The sequence below is a fragment of the Chanos chanos genome, chromosome 8 (genome assembly GCF_902362185.1).
Source record: "Chanos chanos chromosome 8, fChaCha1.1, whole genome shotgun sequence".
Taxonomy (NCBI): domain Eukaryota; kingdom Metazoa; phylum Chordata; class Actinopteri; order Gonorynchiformes; family Chanidae; genus Chanos; species Chanos chanos.
In genome coordinates, this window is record NC_044502.1 from 25130661 (window position 1) to 25146699 (window position 16039).

General features: G+C 39.1%; 1 protein-coding gene across 1 annotated transcript; it reads left to right on the forward strand.

Annotated features, from left to right (window-relative positions):
• Positions 1-717: 717 nt before the first annotated feature.
• zbtb32 (zinc finger and BTB domain containing 32) lies at positions 718-15213 on the forward strand. The gene is made up of 4 exons (XM_030783009.1): positions 718-1679; positions 5919-6121; positions 13496-13669; positions 14984-15213. Exons 1-4 carry the CDS (start codon positions 718-720, stop codon positions 15211-15213), a joined length of 1569 nt encoding a protein of 522 aa, XP_030638869.1.
• Positions 15214-16039: the final 826 nt, after the last annotated feature.

Genomic DNA, 16039 nt, shown 5'->3' on the forward strand with positions numbered 1-16039 from the left:
AGTTTGAAACACTAGATGGACATTGTCCTTTCTTTATATGGTGTTTTATATATAATATCAAGAAGAAAACTATTACAGCCTATGCATGCCACTAATATAATGCTAGCTCTGATTTACCTGCTATACCCAGCAAGATAATCAGAAGGTGTTGGTCAATAGGCTCATGTAAACAGCTCTTATATATGTTACCGCTCGCTGCTGCTAACACATTAATGCTAGCGCCAGGTAAGCTCACAGCATGAAATTTGTTTTTGCTTCATAATCCTGGCAGCATTAGCCAACAGCTTCTGACGTGCTGGTAGCCATGCTACTATCTACCTAACCAGTCAGGATATACATTGACTGTCCCTTGGTTTAGTATGCAGTTGAATTATAACACATCAAAGATGAGTCAAGCACATGTGTGAACATATCAGTACTTTTTTTTTCACACCAGCATGTTTCTGCTGCTTCCCGTAGCTATCTTTTAAAAAAAAATATTTTAAATGACAAACTTCAGGCAAAAATGGGGTATACACTGAAGGGGATATAACAATTATGTCTTGAAAAATTCAAGGGTTTTTTGTATGAAAAGAAAGGGAAAACATGAAACCAAAATGTAATGTCATGTAATGACAAAATTGAATGTCACAATGACATCTGGGCCAGTGTGTTTAAATGCCCATTGTCCAAACCTGACCCTCTTTCCTTCTCACTTCTTCCTCACACAGAGCTGAGATGGTCCGCCTGCACAATCGCCACCACTCTTTCCTCCTGCGGTGGGCAGACAGACTGCGGCAAACTGGCATGCTTTGTGATATGGTCCTTGTAGCAGAGGGTCATACATTCAAAGCACATGCTCTGGTCCTGGCCTGCGTTAGCAAAACAGTGCAGCGCCATTTGACTAACAAGGTCGGAGACTCTGGCTACTACTACTGTTTGGACAGACTCTCATCCCGAGCACTTCAGCAGGTACTGGATTACATATATGGTGAGTGGGTGGAGGTGCCAGAGGGGGACCTGATGGAGCTCCTGAAGGCTGCTGAGTGCCTTGAGGTGGAGCAGTTGGTGGAGGAGTGTCAGGTGTGTCTGAGAGGCACAGAGATGCGCATTACCTTCTGTGAGAAAACAGAAGCTGATGAAATGGGGGTTTCCTCTCATGGTGACAAAAGCAATGCTTCTCAACAGCTTCTCCTTGACAAAGACTTGCCCGAGCTGAGAGATCCAGAGACTGCCTTGAGTCCATCATCTCAGCCTCAAAGAGCCTGTTTGTCAGCACCCTTGCTGTCTCCCACAGCCCAAACAGTGAGTGCATTGTCTGGTGATTTGGCCACCTACCCCACCTCCAGCTCAAGCCCAACCCATGGTCGAATCTCACAATTCCACTGGCCACCGCTGGGTTTATCACATCGCATGTTGCTAAGGTGCAGGGACATCATGACTGTGCAGTCGCTCCGGTCGCCTCATCATATTGTGGCGTACCCTTACCCAATCCCATCATACCCCCTGCTACCCCAGCCCCATCCACCCCACGAGTCTCCATCTAGGGTCAGCTTTGAAGGCTTTCTGCAACCCTATCATGATCTCCTCCGCTCTGGCTCCCAAGAACTGGGCCAGCTGCGAAAACAGAGTCTGTTGGCAAAAAAAAGTTTGGCCACCAAGATGACTATCAAAGCAGACACTCCAGAGAAAGAGGAAAGGTAAGACCTCAGTCTTTCATAAACAAAATCATAAAATTTTATGATTGAGAAACAATTTTACTACTTTTCACAGCATAGTTTCAATGAGCAAGACTCCTACTTCAAGGAGTCAAACTAACTTGCTAGTTTTACATTCACACAGAACTATTAATCAGCTATTGACTATTAATTTCATATTCACCTCTCTGAATGTGGCCATCTTACATTACAACAAAGTGAATGATTTCATACAGTCACGTAGATCACTCCATTATTGCTTTGTGTGTTTTCTCTGGTCCCTGTGATTTGGCCTGTGTCTCTGACAATGCATCGTAGTACAATGAGCAATGTGAACTATTTCATCATCACCGAAAGCACATGGGAACTTATGAGCAATATCTTTATTGCATGACATTTACTACATAGCTAACCTCATGCATTGTACTTTCATACACTGTTATTCTAATGTAACTTTTATAGTGAGTAGATAAGGAAAAAAAAGTGACCTGTAGTCTGTTTACTAATAATGTGGGAGCGCTACCTATTTTACAAAGTTTCATTGAGCAGATGTCTGTCAGTGATACAGAATATGTCTGTCAGATCCATAATGATTGCTCAACATAATCCCCAGCTTTTAACATTGCTTTCTGCATCATGCGGGATTTTTATCTTAATGTTCTTGAGATATGCAGGTATGTGACAAACTGTTTAGTAACTGAGAGTGCTTACTTCTAACAGAGTTTACAACAGCTGGACTTAGTGCTATGTGGATAACGTAAATATATGGAAATGATGCTTCTATATCATGATTTGTGTAGAATTGTTTTGTGTTTAATAGTATTGTTTAATAGTATTGATAGTTCGCAATCATAATCAGTGAACTTTATTATAACATAGTCATTACACTGCTCATCTCTTTTATTATTTTATGACTGTGTATTTTCACAAGGGATCACAGGTAAATGTTTCATTTTCTAAATGTGTCATCTAACTGAGACAACATTTTCTTTTTGCGGTCTTTGTTCTAATGTCTTCCATCTTAGTTGTTCTAGTGCATTAAACAACAGCTCCAATTTGTGTCTACCACTCTAATCTGGTTTGCAAAAACTTACCTCATCAGTTTTGTCCCAAATATGACATGTTTGTTACCATATATGACATGCCTGGTACCATATATGACATGTTTGTTCCCATATATCACATGCCTGGTTCCATATAGGACATGCCTGGTACCATGTATGACATGTCTGGTCCCATATATGACATGTTTGTTCCCATATAGGACATGCCTGGTACCATGTATGACATGCCTGGTACCATATATGACATGTTTGTTCCCATATATCACATGCCTGGTTCCATATAGGACATGCCTGGTACCATGTATGACATGTTTGCCATGGTGGGCTAGACACGCTGCTCACTAATCCCAGCCATATTCGTAAAGCAAAAGCTGTATAAAATATTCAGGTTTGTTTGTAACATGCAACTTAAATATAACCCTATTTACACAAATGAAAGTATCAGGTCCGTCTGCAGCTATGAGAATTGGTCAATATCAGCAATTAAACTCAACCCAGAGAGCTAGCAGCCAAGCACCAAATCTCAAAGTCAGGTGCACTGAGTGCCTAGATGTGTAAAAGATATGTCAAGCATATGTCTTTGAAACACCTCTATAACAAATAGGCTCCACTCTTGTTGCAATCAGGGCGTAAACATGGTGATATTTGGTTGTATTTGTACTTAAGTTGTATAGACGAGTTACTGGAGGTCCATTTTTTTTGTTTTGCATATCTCCACCACCCTCCATCACTGTTACTGGGTTGCATTATTAAAATATTTCTCCAGATCACATTCCCTGCGTAGGTAGAGTTTGCCATAGATACTTGACTCATTAGCACTTGCGTATGTGTGTGAGTATGTGGTGGATAACAGACACTCCCTCTGTACTTTCCAACCCACAAATTTTCCACTTCCTCTCTCTCACTCTCTCACCTACATATACAGTATTATTAAAGATACCAAAAGAAAAAAAAAAGTATTATTGACTTATTAATTCACAGGTGAGAGGTGCGACAATATTAGTTTGCTTAGACAATTCTGAATTGATTAGAGAGTGAAAGCCAAAAGTGATTATTTGAAGTAAACAAATGTCTATTTATCTGTTTTCTTTTTCTTTTTTTCCTCCATTCACAAATTTGATGACATAATGATTGATCTAGTCATGTTTCCCAAGCACTGGACACAAAGATTGTTAGCAAAAGCACTGTGTTTATTCACTGGTTTATTTTACTTGATAAATGTACTGCACTATTTACTACTGAGAGTTACATATCATACTGTTTTTACTCAGTCATTTTTTCATGGCCAAATGGCCTTGTAATCTCATGTTTTCTAGTACACAGTATGTGTTCTGAGTAAGTCGGAATAAAAGTAGGTTTTTCTACGAGAATGGAAATGGGAAGGGGGCTCCCCTCTGTTCTCCCCAATGTTACAAATAACAAATATGAAAGACAATTGATTCCACCTTCCACCCATCTGTTTCAGGCTGTTTTTTAATCACCATCTGTGTGTGCACACTCACACAAACAAATCATTAACCTCATGAACACTGATCTTGGTTACAACTGTGTAATTTCCACCATCCCAAGGCAAAGTCAGTCGCACCTGTGCAGGACAGAATATTTTAGTTTATAATCAAAAAAGAAAAGTGTATAACGAAAAAGAGAATCATTTAGTATCTCCTAAATATGACATACATTGCTAAACTGAAATACTTCCTGTTTTTCAATCTAATGTCTAGAATTAAAACAGGACAGTACCACTGAGACCTGTGACTAGGGGCACTGGATACTTTTTCAGAGCAGGTCCCAGCTACCAGTTACCAGCTAAAAATGGAGACTATTCCAATAAAATGCAATTTTTTAGTTAGCGTATATTGTTTAAAGAAAGGAAGACAGTCAGAGTGTGTTCAAAGAGTGGCAAAACCTCAAACAATCTGGCAATATACCCGCAAACTGTGCGAGGTGGCCATGAAAACAGCTATTAAACACCCAGATCTGTTGTCTGATGGTATCATTTTAAATGAATTGGAATAAAACTGTCTGATTAGCAACAAGTTGCAACCAAGTGACTTGTCACTAATCAGAAAAACAAGATCTTTGAAAGTGATAGAGTTTGACTCTTTTTTTTCTCTTACATTATGTTCCTTTATGTTGTTAACTGCTGCTATGATAAGTGAGTTTTTATTTGCATGTTTGATCAAAATGAAAAACGAAACTTATCTGAAAAGGGCCGGTCTGGTTGATGGTATGCTGAGGTAATCTGGTGAACAATAAAAGCCCATCACTCCTCTATTGAGAGACATACGTGAGAAATTACTGACTGTCGGGTAAAAAAATTTTTTGTTGGTTTTTTTTTTTTTTTGGATAGGCCTTAAATGTTTTCATTGCAACTTCAACAAATAAGAGTTAGGCTACTTTTGTTACAGTCGATATATAAATGAATCATCCTGTTTTAGCCATGTCTTTCAGTACTGTGGTCTACTTACCATTGACCATATTACTTAACTGAGATGGAGCCATTATAGTCTGTCTTCTGTAAATGAGAGAGATCGGCATGATGGAGGGTAATGCAGCTCCACAGTCTTTTTTTTAAAGAGAGGATGTTTTCTACTGTTGGGTTTTTTAAGACAGTACTTATTGTAGTGGCTCCAGACGTTTGCAAAAACATCTATGTGTGGAGAATCAGTTCTGACGTTTTTGTTTCATTATTCGAGGAAATGTCATTGACATGGTCACATAAAAAGTCATACGACATTTTGTATAATACTTTTAAAGGAAATAACATCCATGACATGATGGTAAAATGAAAATGAGAACAGAAAAAGGATAAATAGCTGATATCAGTGGACACAGATGAACTGCAGTGCCAGAGATACATAAGCATATTGATGTTTGTCTACATGTCAGCGTAATTTTCTGATGTAGCAGTCTGATTCATGAGACGGGATAGGCAAATTACAAGAACATTTGTAGCAGCACTCCTGCTTTCTGTCACTGAACTCATTATTTTCTTCGTCTGTGCGGCCGAGTTCATAACCAGAAAAGAGGAGAAGGGTTTCGATGACAACTGTTGGTGTGTCCTCATGCCATTCTACACAACCATCTACAAAGTCTCATGGACTTTGAGACTTTATTTTGTTTATTTGTTTATTTGACACTGCTTTAAAATGACCAAACTCTATTTTATATTGTCAAGTTTACCAAGGCAAGTATGTAGGAATCTCCAGAGAAAGACCTGGTTGAGCAAAGGAGTTAAGTGTGTCTTTGGAGATATTTTTGACAAATCCACCTACAAAGCGCTGGAACAATTTGACACAGGCCTGACCGAGCGCAGTTCATCTGGTAATGAGCTGCGCTCTGAGGGATCCTTTACTCTAGCTTATTGTTCTAAGATCCAAGGTACCAAAACAGAACTTCACACAAATTTTTAGTACTCTAATAAAGAAGCGCTTCTATTCGAGAGAGCTGACGAGAGTTTTTAATACTGTCCTTAGTTCTATCCATCTATCTAGGTCTAGCAACTGTAGGCGCTGTTCTTCCACTGGATGTGTGTATGCTAAAAAGATTTGAATCTCTCTGAGATGTTTTGAGAATGCAGCTTGATGAAGTATTCTCTCCATTCTCCTTTGATCTGTAGATGTTTATCTGAGCCCACCATATTCTTGGCAGAGGAAACTGTTCGAGTGTCTCTCTTTGCTTCCTGCCACTGGCATTCAACAGTATTATATACATCAAACACCAGTTGGTTTTTCTGTTTTGAAATAGCTTTGTGGAGAATGTTATATTTGTCCCTCTCTATACTGAGTGATTTTTACCAGGTGCATGACTAAAATGGAAGAGGGGCTCCTTATGTTGTGTACGCACGCGTGGATAAGCAACGCTTTATGATCTGTATGCTTACACACATTTGCAGCGTGTGTAGTTACTGTGTAGGACAGAAAGCAAAACGCGTCAATTGCGGCATGCCAATGTCAAGTCTCCAAATGCAGTAGCTTTACTGCTTTTTGGATAAGTCTGCTCTTCCAGGAATGAGTCTGTGTAAATGAGTTACTCTTAAACTTTACAGAAACATCAGGTAGAACCATAATTTGCATTGCATCAGCTCATGGAATACTTTTGACATACATTCAGCCTTGTTTTTGTGCTTATCTACAAAGCCATTACCTAATACTGTACATTACTGATACAAGCACTGAACTCAAAATGTGATGCTTTGGCAATCGGCAAAACATTCTTTCACTCTGCTACATGCATACATGTTCTTATTCTGTTTTCTTCTCCTATCTCCCCCCTCCCCCACAGGAAGGCTAGAACACAAGAGCAAGAAGGCATTGGCTCTGAATTATGTCAACATTGTGGCAAGACATTCTCTGAAAAGCATTGGAGAAGAGAGCCAGGAACTACAAATTCTGGTAATTTATGCACATGTGGCACACACATACGTGCATGCACGCACGCACACGCACACACACACACACACACACACACACGTTCTCCATTCATGCTAATTCTAAATTCATGCTTATTCTCACAGTTAATTTTCTCAGTCATTACAAGTATAATCTCACAACTTTATTCCCAGAACAGATGTGGGGATTACACGCATTCTGTTTTTAACTGGAGCATAAAGGCTCTTTCTTTGTACACTGATGAAGGAATTTTCCTCGTTGTAATTGTTCTGAAAGTGACTTTCAGCACTGGCTTTTAAAGAGTTTTGGCACAGAGCAGCAGTGGGAGACAAACTGTGGCTTCTGAGTGGTATGTGATCTAGTAGCAATAGAAGTGCAGTGTGGTTGCCTTTGAAAAGGAACTGTTCTGCAGTACATTGGTGGTTTTCATACAGTACCAATGGAGGCAAGTACATGTCTTGTTTTTGTGGCTTGTATGTGTCTGCGTGCCCCAGGATTAAAGCTCACAGATCAAGAGTGAAGCATACTTTCAACCAGAACACGCTAAAATAGTTATACCGCTATAGGTGAAGCTTGTAGAGCAGGTAAATTCATCATCTGTGACGCTGCTTAAAAGCCACATCCATTATCACTGACGCTCTTTAAGACTCTTTAGCTTTGCAGCCTTATTATTCGGTCACAATTTTTCCAAGCATAGATTTAGGAAAAAATAAACTTGCAAACAAGAGACTAATGGGCAACTGCTGTCTGATTCAGAGTAGTATGAATACCTTAAACGTGGCCCCAAACTTGTGCTGCACATCCTGAGTGAAAAGTGTTTTATCATTGTGGTTATACATCTTCTTTCAATGCAATGCATCCTGTCTGTGAGTGTGTATGCACATACGCATGTGTCAGTAGGTGACAAGCCACTGAAAGCTTACAGCTGAGGCTAGAATACAAAAATTCACTCAAATGCTACATGCATAAATAGATAAAGACACACAGACAAAAAGGTGTCCACCCAAGCTTGTGTGTATACTGCACATTCACTTTGGCCTTTTTCTTTCTTTACCACTTCAACACTTGTGAAAGGATGTGGTGTGTGTGTGTGTGTGTGTGTGTGTGTGTGACGGGGGCCTTGTTCAAGGAGAGCTGTAAAACCATACCGGACTGTGAAAGTGTTTTGTCCCAGGATGTGCTTATTCAAAAACTCTTATTAGATTAGTAACAATAAAAAACAATTCAGAATCGCACTGATTTTTTTCTTTTGTTAAGGTTTGTTTAATAATCATGATTCAGTCACTTCATATTTGATGTCTAATCATTGGTGAATACACTCAGTTATTTATTCATATGTGATTAAAAAAGTTAAGAAGGGCTCGATGATGTGTTCTTCATAAATAAAGAAAAAGAGTCGCAGAAGCAGCTGTATAAACTTTGTCAAATTCAACTTGTCTGTAGTGTGACAGAAAGTTCAAAGACATCAGTGTCTGTGAAATGCAAGAGTAGTATGCGTGCTGTGATAAATTTAAACGCATTTGTGAAAACTGAGCTAGTTGAGAGAGTCAAGAGTCAAGCTGACCAGAGGGGTGGGTTGGAGTGCAGTGTGTATGAAAAAGTGCACCTACACTTTGCATTTTGGGCTCCAGCCTTGTGCAGGCCTGACTGTGGTCAGTTTGATCATGACAAGACATGCTGTTAGGCTTTGACCAAAACACCTTCTTGTTCGTTTTGTTGTTTCCACCGTATCTTTCTCAGTACCAGACTCATTGCTTAGTACATACCTTTTTGCAAAACATCAGGAACCTTTGTGCAAAGCAGAGAACTGACCCCTAGCCACATCCATGTTTCTATATGATCAGCTGGAACAGATGTGGACTATGACTGTGAATACTCTTATAAGTCTGCAAAAACAAACAACCAGGCAGGCAAATGACAATGCTTAAATATATAAATATATTTATTTAGCACTGTTGTTTTATCATTTCAGAATAGGATAAGAGACTGGCCCTGCATCTCCTATTCAACACCAAAATCTTGTCCTCACCCTGGATGCAAAACCTAAATCAAAGCAAATACATATAAAATGTCCAGATTTACAAAGAAATACACAGATATACAAATAAATGTACAGATTTATTGATTGTTTCTATATTGTCACTCCTGTCTAAACTGGAGGTGTATTCACATGAATTGAATATGTTCAATTCTGTCCTAGTAGGGGCGCCAGAGCACAAGTCCAGCTGACACAGACATTATACAATGGCAGTTCCAGTTTTTAGTAGCCCAACAAAGCAGTTCTATGGGTCGCCAATTACTGAAGGAACAGACCTTTTTTTGTTTATGTTTTTTTCCCCCCCAAACAAATCTAATACAGACAGTGATATGTGTAAAAAAAAAAGGAGGGGGAGGGGGGCAAGATGTTCTACCACACCGACGGACAGCAGGTTTAAAAAAGTCTTAGGCCAGTAGGTCATTGTCTACACATGTTTGCTCCTCTCAGGGACCTGTTCAGGTGTCTCCCCCTTGTGAAACACACACAAATAAAATAATGCAGAATAAAATTATTAGCACTTTTGGTGAAGATAACCGACAACAATGAACTATATAAAAGGAACAACACAAATATAGTTTGATCATTTATTCTGAAACATAAGGAAAAACTATATTGCTTTATTCTATTTCAGTTGTTAAAAAAAGAGTAAAAAAAGGTAATGAGTGATACATTTTTTTCTAAAACGTATCAGTTATTTGCACACTAGAATTTTTAACATGTCTAGGATTAGTTCCAAGTCGTACCTTTCGGAAACTACCTAAACCGCCCCCGGTCTAACTGACTGTAATACAAGACAACTTGTCTGAGCCGTGACAGATTCATGGGCCAGAGAAGCCCCTCATCATGCTAATAAGAAAATCAAATGAATGACAGCCCATTTAATTTTTATTTTAGCTTCTTTTTTCTTTTCAACATACATGACACACTCACATGCACATGCACCATACACATACATACACTTCTGTACACATGTGCGCGCACACACACACACACACTACCATACACAGACATACGTATACACTACTGCTCACAGACAAAACACCAAAACACTACACTATACATTACATATATGCATCCACATAATCATATAGGTTACACTGCTGTAGTCACACACACACACACACACACACACACACACACACAAGCTTAAACTGCCTACTATCCCTAAAACACTACATACTATCCCTTATGAGTACACATTACTGTACACTCATAAGGGATTTCAAACGGAGATAGGAAAGACAGTTATCATTTATAAATGACAATTATCAGTTATAACATTTATGTCCAGAACTCATTCAGTATCACTGGAGGGTATTTTAGTGTTAATCATCAAGCACAATCACATTCCAATGGGAAAATGGCTGTTAACTTTTAGACAGCTGTGGGAGCTCTAGAAATTGTAAGTGCATGTGAAGATGCTCCCTGGGCAGTTTTCTCTGCAACTCTCCCATTTTATCTTTAGGATAGGAAGTTCAGGCTTTGTTGCCTCTCTCCACACATGGTCTAGGAAACCATCACGTGCTTTTGTGAAAACCTCAGGAAGACTGTTTTTAATAGCTTGCATCTGTCACTAAGGCCAAATTGCTGGGAAAAGCTCTACAGGTGATTGTTGTCCTTGTTGAATAGTTTCAGGTTGAATAGTTTGAATAGTTGAATAGTGAATACTTTCCCTACTTAGTCTTTTTTGCCTGTGTTTGTGGAATGTTTCGGTGGTTGTGGACCCTTTTCATTTCTGTGGAAATGAAATGTGTTTTCTAAACTTTACCCTATCATTTTTTCAACCCTCTCCCAGCTCTTTGGCTTCTCTCATGACCACTCATTTCACATTAGAGTTTCTGCTCTACTGTGAATTGTCAAAGGTGAGACATTTAATAGCAGGGTATTTCTTAACAAATAATTCCATTAAAATTCTTTTGAACTAAAGTTTAATTTCAAGTTAGTCACTATTCAAAAAATGTGTTTTAAGCAATGACGCCAGTATGTTATAGGCTATATATGTTTGTTATATGTGTTATAAACATCAATAACAATAAACTATTTAAAAAAATAATTTAGGTGGTGGAATTTCATGACAGGATATTTGATAATTAATTTAATCACATAATTTGTGATTTATGCTAGCTGTTTAAGCTCCTTTAGCTCTGAGCAGTTTCTAATTGTCCCTCACAATTCTTTCATGTCAAAGACTGTATCTTGCATGATTAATACTTTGTGAGGCACATGATGTGGAATGGGGTTTTATAGATAAAAAAGAGATTATCTAACAGTTAAAAGTGATTAAGTACTGTGTTTATTCATGGCCAGGCAAGTGTCTCCCTCACTTTTGTTCCCCCCTCTGAACTTTTTGAGTAAGTCAAAAAGTTTAGACTATTAGCCACAAGCTTACCAAATGCATCATGTCAGAAATACAGTAGCTGCTTACGGGGTCTTGAACACTAGTTAGCAGTAGTTAGCCGTTAACCAAAATGCAACAGATGAGGGCCTTGGCCTGCTGTTGCCTCCTCCTGCAGTGCCACCCACAGTCCAGGAGGACTTTAGTCTTACTGCACTTTCCTCTGCAGCACCACTAGGGGACGTGAACAACAGTCATTTCATCTAGAAGCGCCATTCCTCTGGTATCACAAGTACAAGAAAACCATGATCTCAGACCTCAGTTGAGCAGTGAAGGTACCTGTTTAAAAGTTTAGAAGTTCGGTTTGTAACAGGAATCATGAATCATGGTTGCTTTGAACATATAGTGACTAATTCTTGTGTTATGAACTTTTACAGACTCTTACCGTCTCATACTGTCATCAGTCCAAGATAATAGTGAAGATAATGTGGGATAAGACTTTTGGCCAGTGCAACTTTAATGGTTTTATTGAAACTATTGTTAACCATCTTTCTATACAGCCCTGGACATAACTAAGCTATCTGTCCACTGAAGAATACTTTATAGATGTAGTTAAAATAATTCTACCATTTAGCGCATACTCTAAGGAAACTTGTGTTACAGCTCTCCTCTCATTAATCAGTCTGCCATGTCCAGCATGCACACCAAATATCTCCTACAATGGCCATAGTTAGACATGGTTTGATATGGAGTTAAGTGCCTTAAAGTTATGTGCACACCATAAGAATATTATAGCCATAATACAAATCTGAATCAAGTACTCTCCAGAAAATGATTATCATTCCCAGTATGTTGGTAATCAAGCCCACATCCTATCCTTGGCTAGTGCTATTCCTTTATCTCAAAGCTACTGCATGTATTAAAACTGCCCACTTTGAGCAATAATGACCTTAATGTATTTTAAATTTCATATACCATAGCAACAAGTATCTTTATAGTCCTGGATTACATTTATATTGTCAGTTGTATTGTGAGAAGCTATAGCTTGCCTTTACAAAGATTGTGGACCATCCAACCCAGCAGCAGGTTGAGAGGTTACTTTGTTGACCAGGTTTTACAGAAAATAATAAAGCACCATTCAGTGGTTTAGAGTCCCTTACCTTTCGGGACATAACTAGGAAGCAGCTTGAAGCCTGCTGGGATGTCTTTCTAACACCAAGTGACAGATGTCTCAGTGGCGAAAGGGTCTGGGCAGAGAACTGAATGCTTATGGCCGTAGACGCCCTACATTTCATATGTTTTCATCTCCAGGTGTCAAGAACATCCATTCTACTTCCAAGATTGTGATTGGGTTGTATCTTTGTTCTGGGAATGGACATAATTAAGAACAATGAAATTTATTGTGGAGATAAACTGCCACATCACTGAGGCGTTCAACTGGAGCATGAATGGATGGTTTTGATTGTTTTGTGCCTATGATCTCACATGACTCAGAACATCACCCACTTCAGCGTTATAACCTCACACTTTTGAATATGACAGATCTGACAAAAAAGACACTCTTTACAGTAAATTTATGGTAATGATGCTAAACAACTGAAACAATATGAGATGATGGTTTAATTTAAAGCAGACTAGATAATGCAGACAACCTCAGCTTTGATAAACATTTAGATTTTTTTAGATTTAGATTTCATTTATGACATTACAAAACAGCCTGCCTTGCTGGTTTGGGGGACAAAAGAGCTGTCTCTGCTGGTGGAGTCCCTCTTAAGTGTATTTCGTCCAGGTTAATTTTTGGACAGGTAGTACCAAAGACAGGTCATGTGCTTGCATTACTGTTGCATAACATAGATTTTGAAGCCTTTCAGTTGATACACCACCATATTTCCATCTTCTGTTTGTATTGTTCCACTAGTGGTCCATTTATCAGTTGTACTTTCCTCCTCTGTACTCATTCATTTGCTTGTCTCCTCTCCCCTTGCCCTCAGGCTCAGACAAGACATCGCGGGGTTGTAAGTTTTGTGGGCGAGGCCTAAGGGATAGGTGGCCACAGCGTTCTCATAGACGTGGCCTGAGTGGGGAGAAACCATACCAGTGCCAGCACTGTGCCAAAAGATTCAGTCTGAAACATCAGCTGGACACCCACCTTAGGGTACACACAGGTACAACACACACTGTCCTCTCTTCTCTCTCTCTCTCTCTGTTTCTCACTCTGTCTCTGCAAATGTGATTCAGTTTTATGATAGGTACACAAATACCATTCAAAGTCAATTTAATTCAAGTCAGTTTTATATTTATTGTATTTTCTACAGTAAATGTCACAAAGAAGCAATGAATATGCTTACAAAAAAAATAAAAAGATGGATTTCAAGAGCTTTGTTGACTTGGCTATTGATGAAAACATCTACCCTTAAATCTCGTTATTCTAATCGCTCTAATTATGAGTTGGCGATAAGGTTGTGATAAGGTGGGGTTTCTTTGAGATTCTAACATTAATATGGTTCCCACACTAAAGTCTACATTAGTCTGGTTCCCACACTAGAATCTTATTAATGGTTTCAAGACCATTCCTGACTCATGTTGCAGAGTCTGCTCAATTTTATAAACACATTTTGACCTTTGTTTTTACAATCTAATATCCTCCCTTGGCGTCCGGGAATCTGAGGTCATCACCTGTCCCTTTTCCTGTTGTTTTGAGTCATGTCGTCAGACAAGCTTTCTGAAAAGTGAAAACCAATTGAAAGTCCACATTGCTTGGAAAGGCAGCCTTTTAAAGTTACAGACAAACACTAGGTATAACTGGTGAATTCCTTTCATCATACTGATTTGAGGGATAGCCTGGTCATTAGCCTCCTCTTTGGACTTTTTATTGGGGTGTGTGTCTGGGGGAGGGGGAGGGGGGGCGTCATTAAGGTGAGTAAATATAGCAACCTGGAGATAACATGTTACAACGTACAATTTGGCATTTAGCAGATGCTTTTATCCAAAGCGACTTACAATAAGTGCATCAAGAGCATGTTCTTGTAAGCATGCTAAAAACACACTGAAAATTCCACCAGTCCTTGAAAGCAACTTTAGCAAGAGCATAAACACTTATTTAGAGGAAGTTCTGCAGCACATAAGTTCACAGCTTAGTTCTCATGTGACTCATTCTTTACCATACCACAAGGTTTCAGGACATTATGTTCTACTGTGTCTGCAGAAAACCATTAGTTGCTAAAGACTGTCACCTGATCCAGACTGCACACCCAAATCATGTTTTCTAGTGAATTTATCCTGACTTAAATTGTGTCTTGATTATGTCTTAAATTCTGCACTTCAGCACAGTGTAGATCAAATGGGTTACTAAGGGAGATTTTAGAATTTTAGATTCTGTCCACTGGCTTTGATGAATTAATTAATGAATTTATTTAATAATGCTTTCTCTCTATAATGTCATGAGTCATACAATTTTTCATTCAATCTCCACACCCTAGGTGAGAAACCGTTTGAGTGTCGTCTCTGTGGCCAGCGTTCCCGTGACTACTCAGCCATGATTAAACATCTGCGCACACATGGTGGTGCCACACCCTATCAGTGTACACTGTGTCTGGAGTTCTGCAGTAGCCAGGCAGCCATGCAGAAGCACCTGAAAGGCCACCCCACACAGGACTTCCCGCAAGACTGGACCCTAGCCAGCACCTACCTCTATACTTGCCATGCATGATGCTTCAAACGGAGAAAAGCAGAGAAAGCCCCCTTGGCAAATTAAAGGGTCAAAGATTTGCAGGGCAGCTGGGTACATTAAATGAAAAGAGTGAATGGGCAGCTATATATTTGTCAAATCGCAATATATATTAGTCAAGTTGATTTCTAATTTAAAATCCTGATTTAAGGAATCCGTATTTAAAGAATTGAAGGAACATGTATCTGTGATAATGTGAGCTCCTGATACTTGACTTCATTTCAAACAAAGGCATTTTGCTTGTTTTGTAATGGCTTGAACATCTACTGAATAAAGCATTAGAATGGTCTAAAAACAGATTGGTGTGCACCACTGGTGAGTCACAGAGTCTTCTGTCTAATGGAAAGTTTTGCAAAATCTCAGACAGAAAAGGGTGAAGACAGATTTCAAACGTATCTTTTGATTTTGCTCACACTGTTAAAAAGGGTAAAATTCAGTTTACATTCTCCTCTCTCTCCACACCAAAAAGAGCTGTGTCACAGTGGAAAGCTTTCGTCTGTTATAGCGTTTTTCAGATTCACAACTAGGGGCCCAACAGACGAAAATCCTTTTGTCCGACCCATCACTGCTGTTTATTAACTCTATCCTCATTCCCTTAAAGTACAGAGTAGCCGCAAGCAGCAAGATTTAAAGTAATAATAATAAGAAGAGGAATTTGTGGGTCTCAGTTTGGGGGCTGTGGAAATCTCATGTTAAAAGTGGAAATCTTTATGCCAAGGAACCCACAAAGTTCAAGCCATCTTCAACTGACTCCTCAATACTGTGCTAACTGAAGTTCAAAGCAAAAGAAATTAAGTAATGCAGGTTC

Excerpts from the sequence above, each read along its gene's own strand:
- zbtb32 (XM_030783009.1), top strand. The coding sequence starts at position 718 with ATGGTCCGCCTGCACAATCGCCACCACTCTTTCCTCCTGCGGTGGGCA. Across the intron at positions 6,122-13,495 it reads TTATTGTTCTAAGATCCAAG|GCTCAGACAAGACATCGCGG; the intron begins GTACCAAAACAG and ends CCTTGCCCTCAG. Across the intron at positions 13,670-14,983 it reads CCACCTTAGGGTACACACAG|GTGAGAAACCGTTTGAGTGT; the intron begins GTACAACACACA and ends TCCACACCCTAG.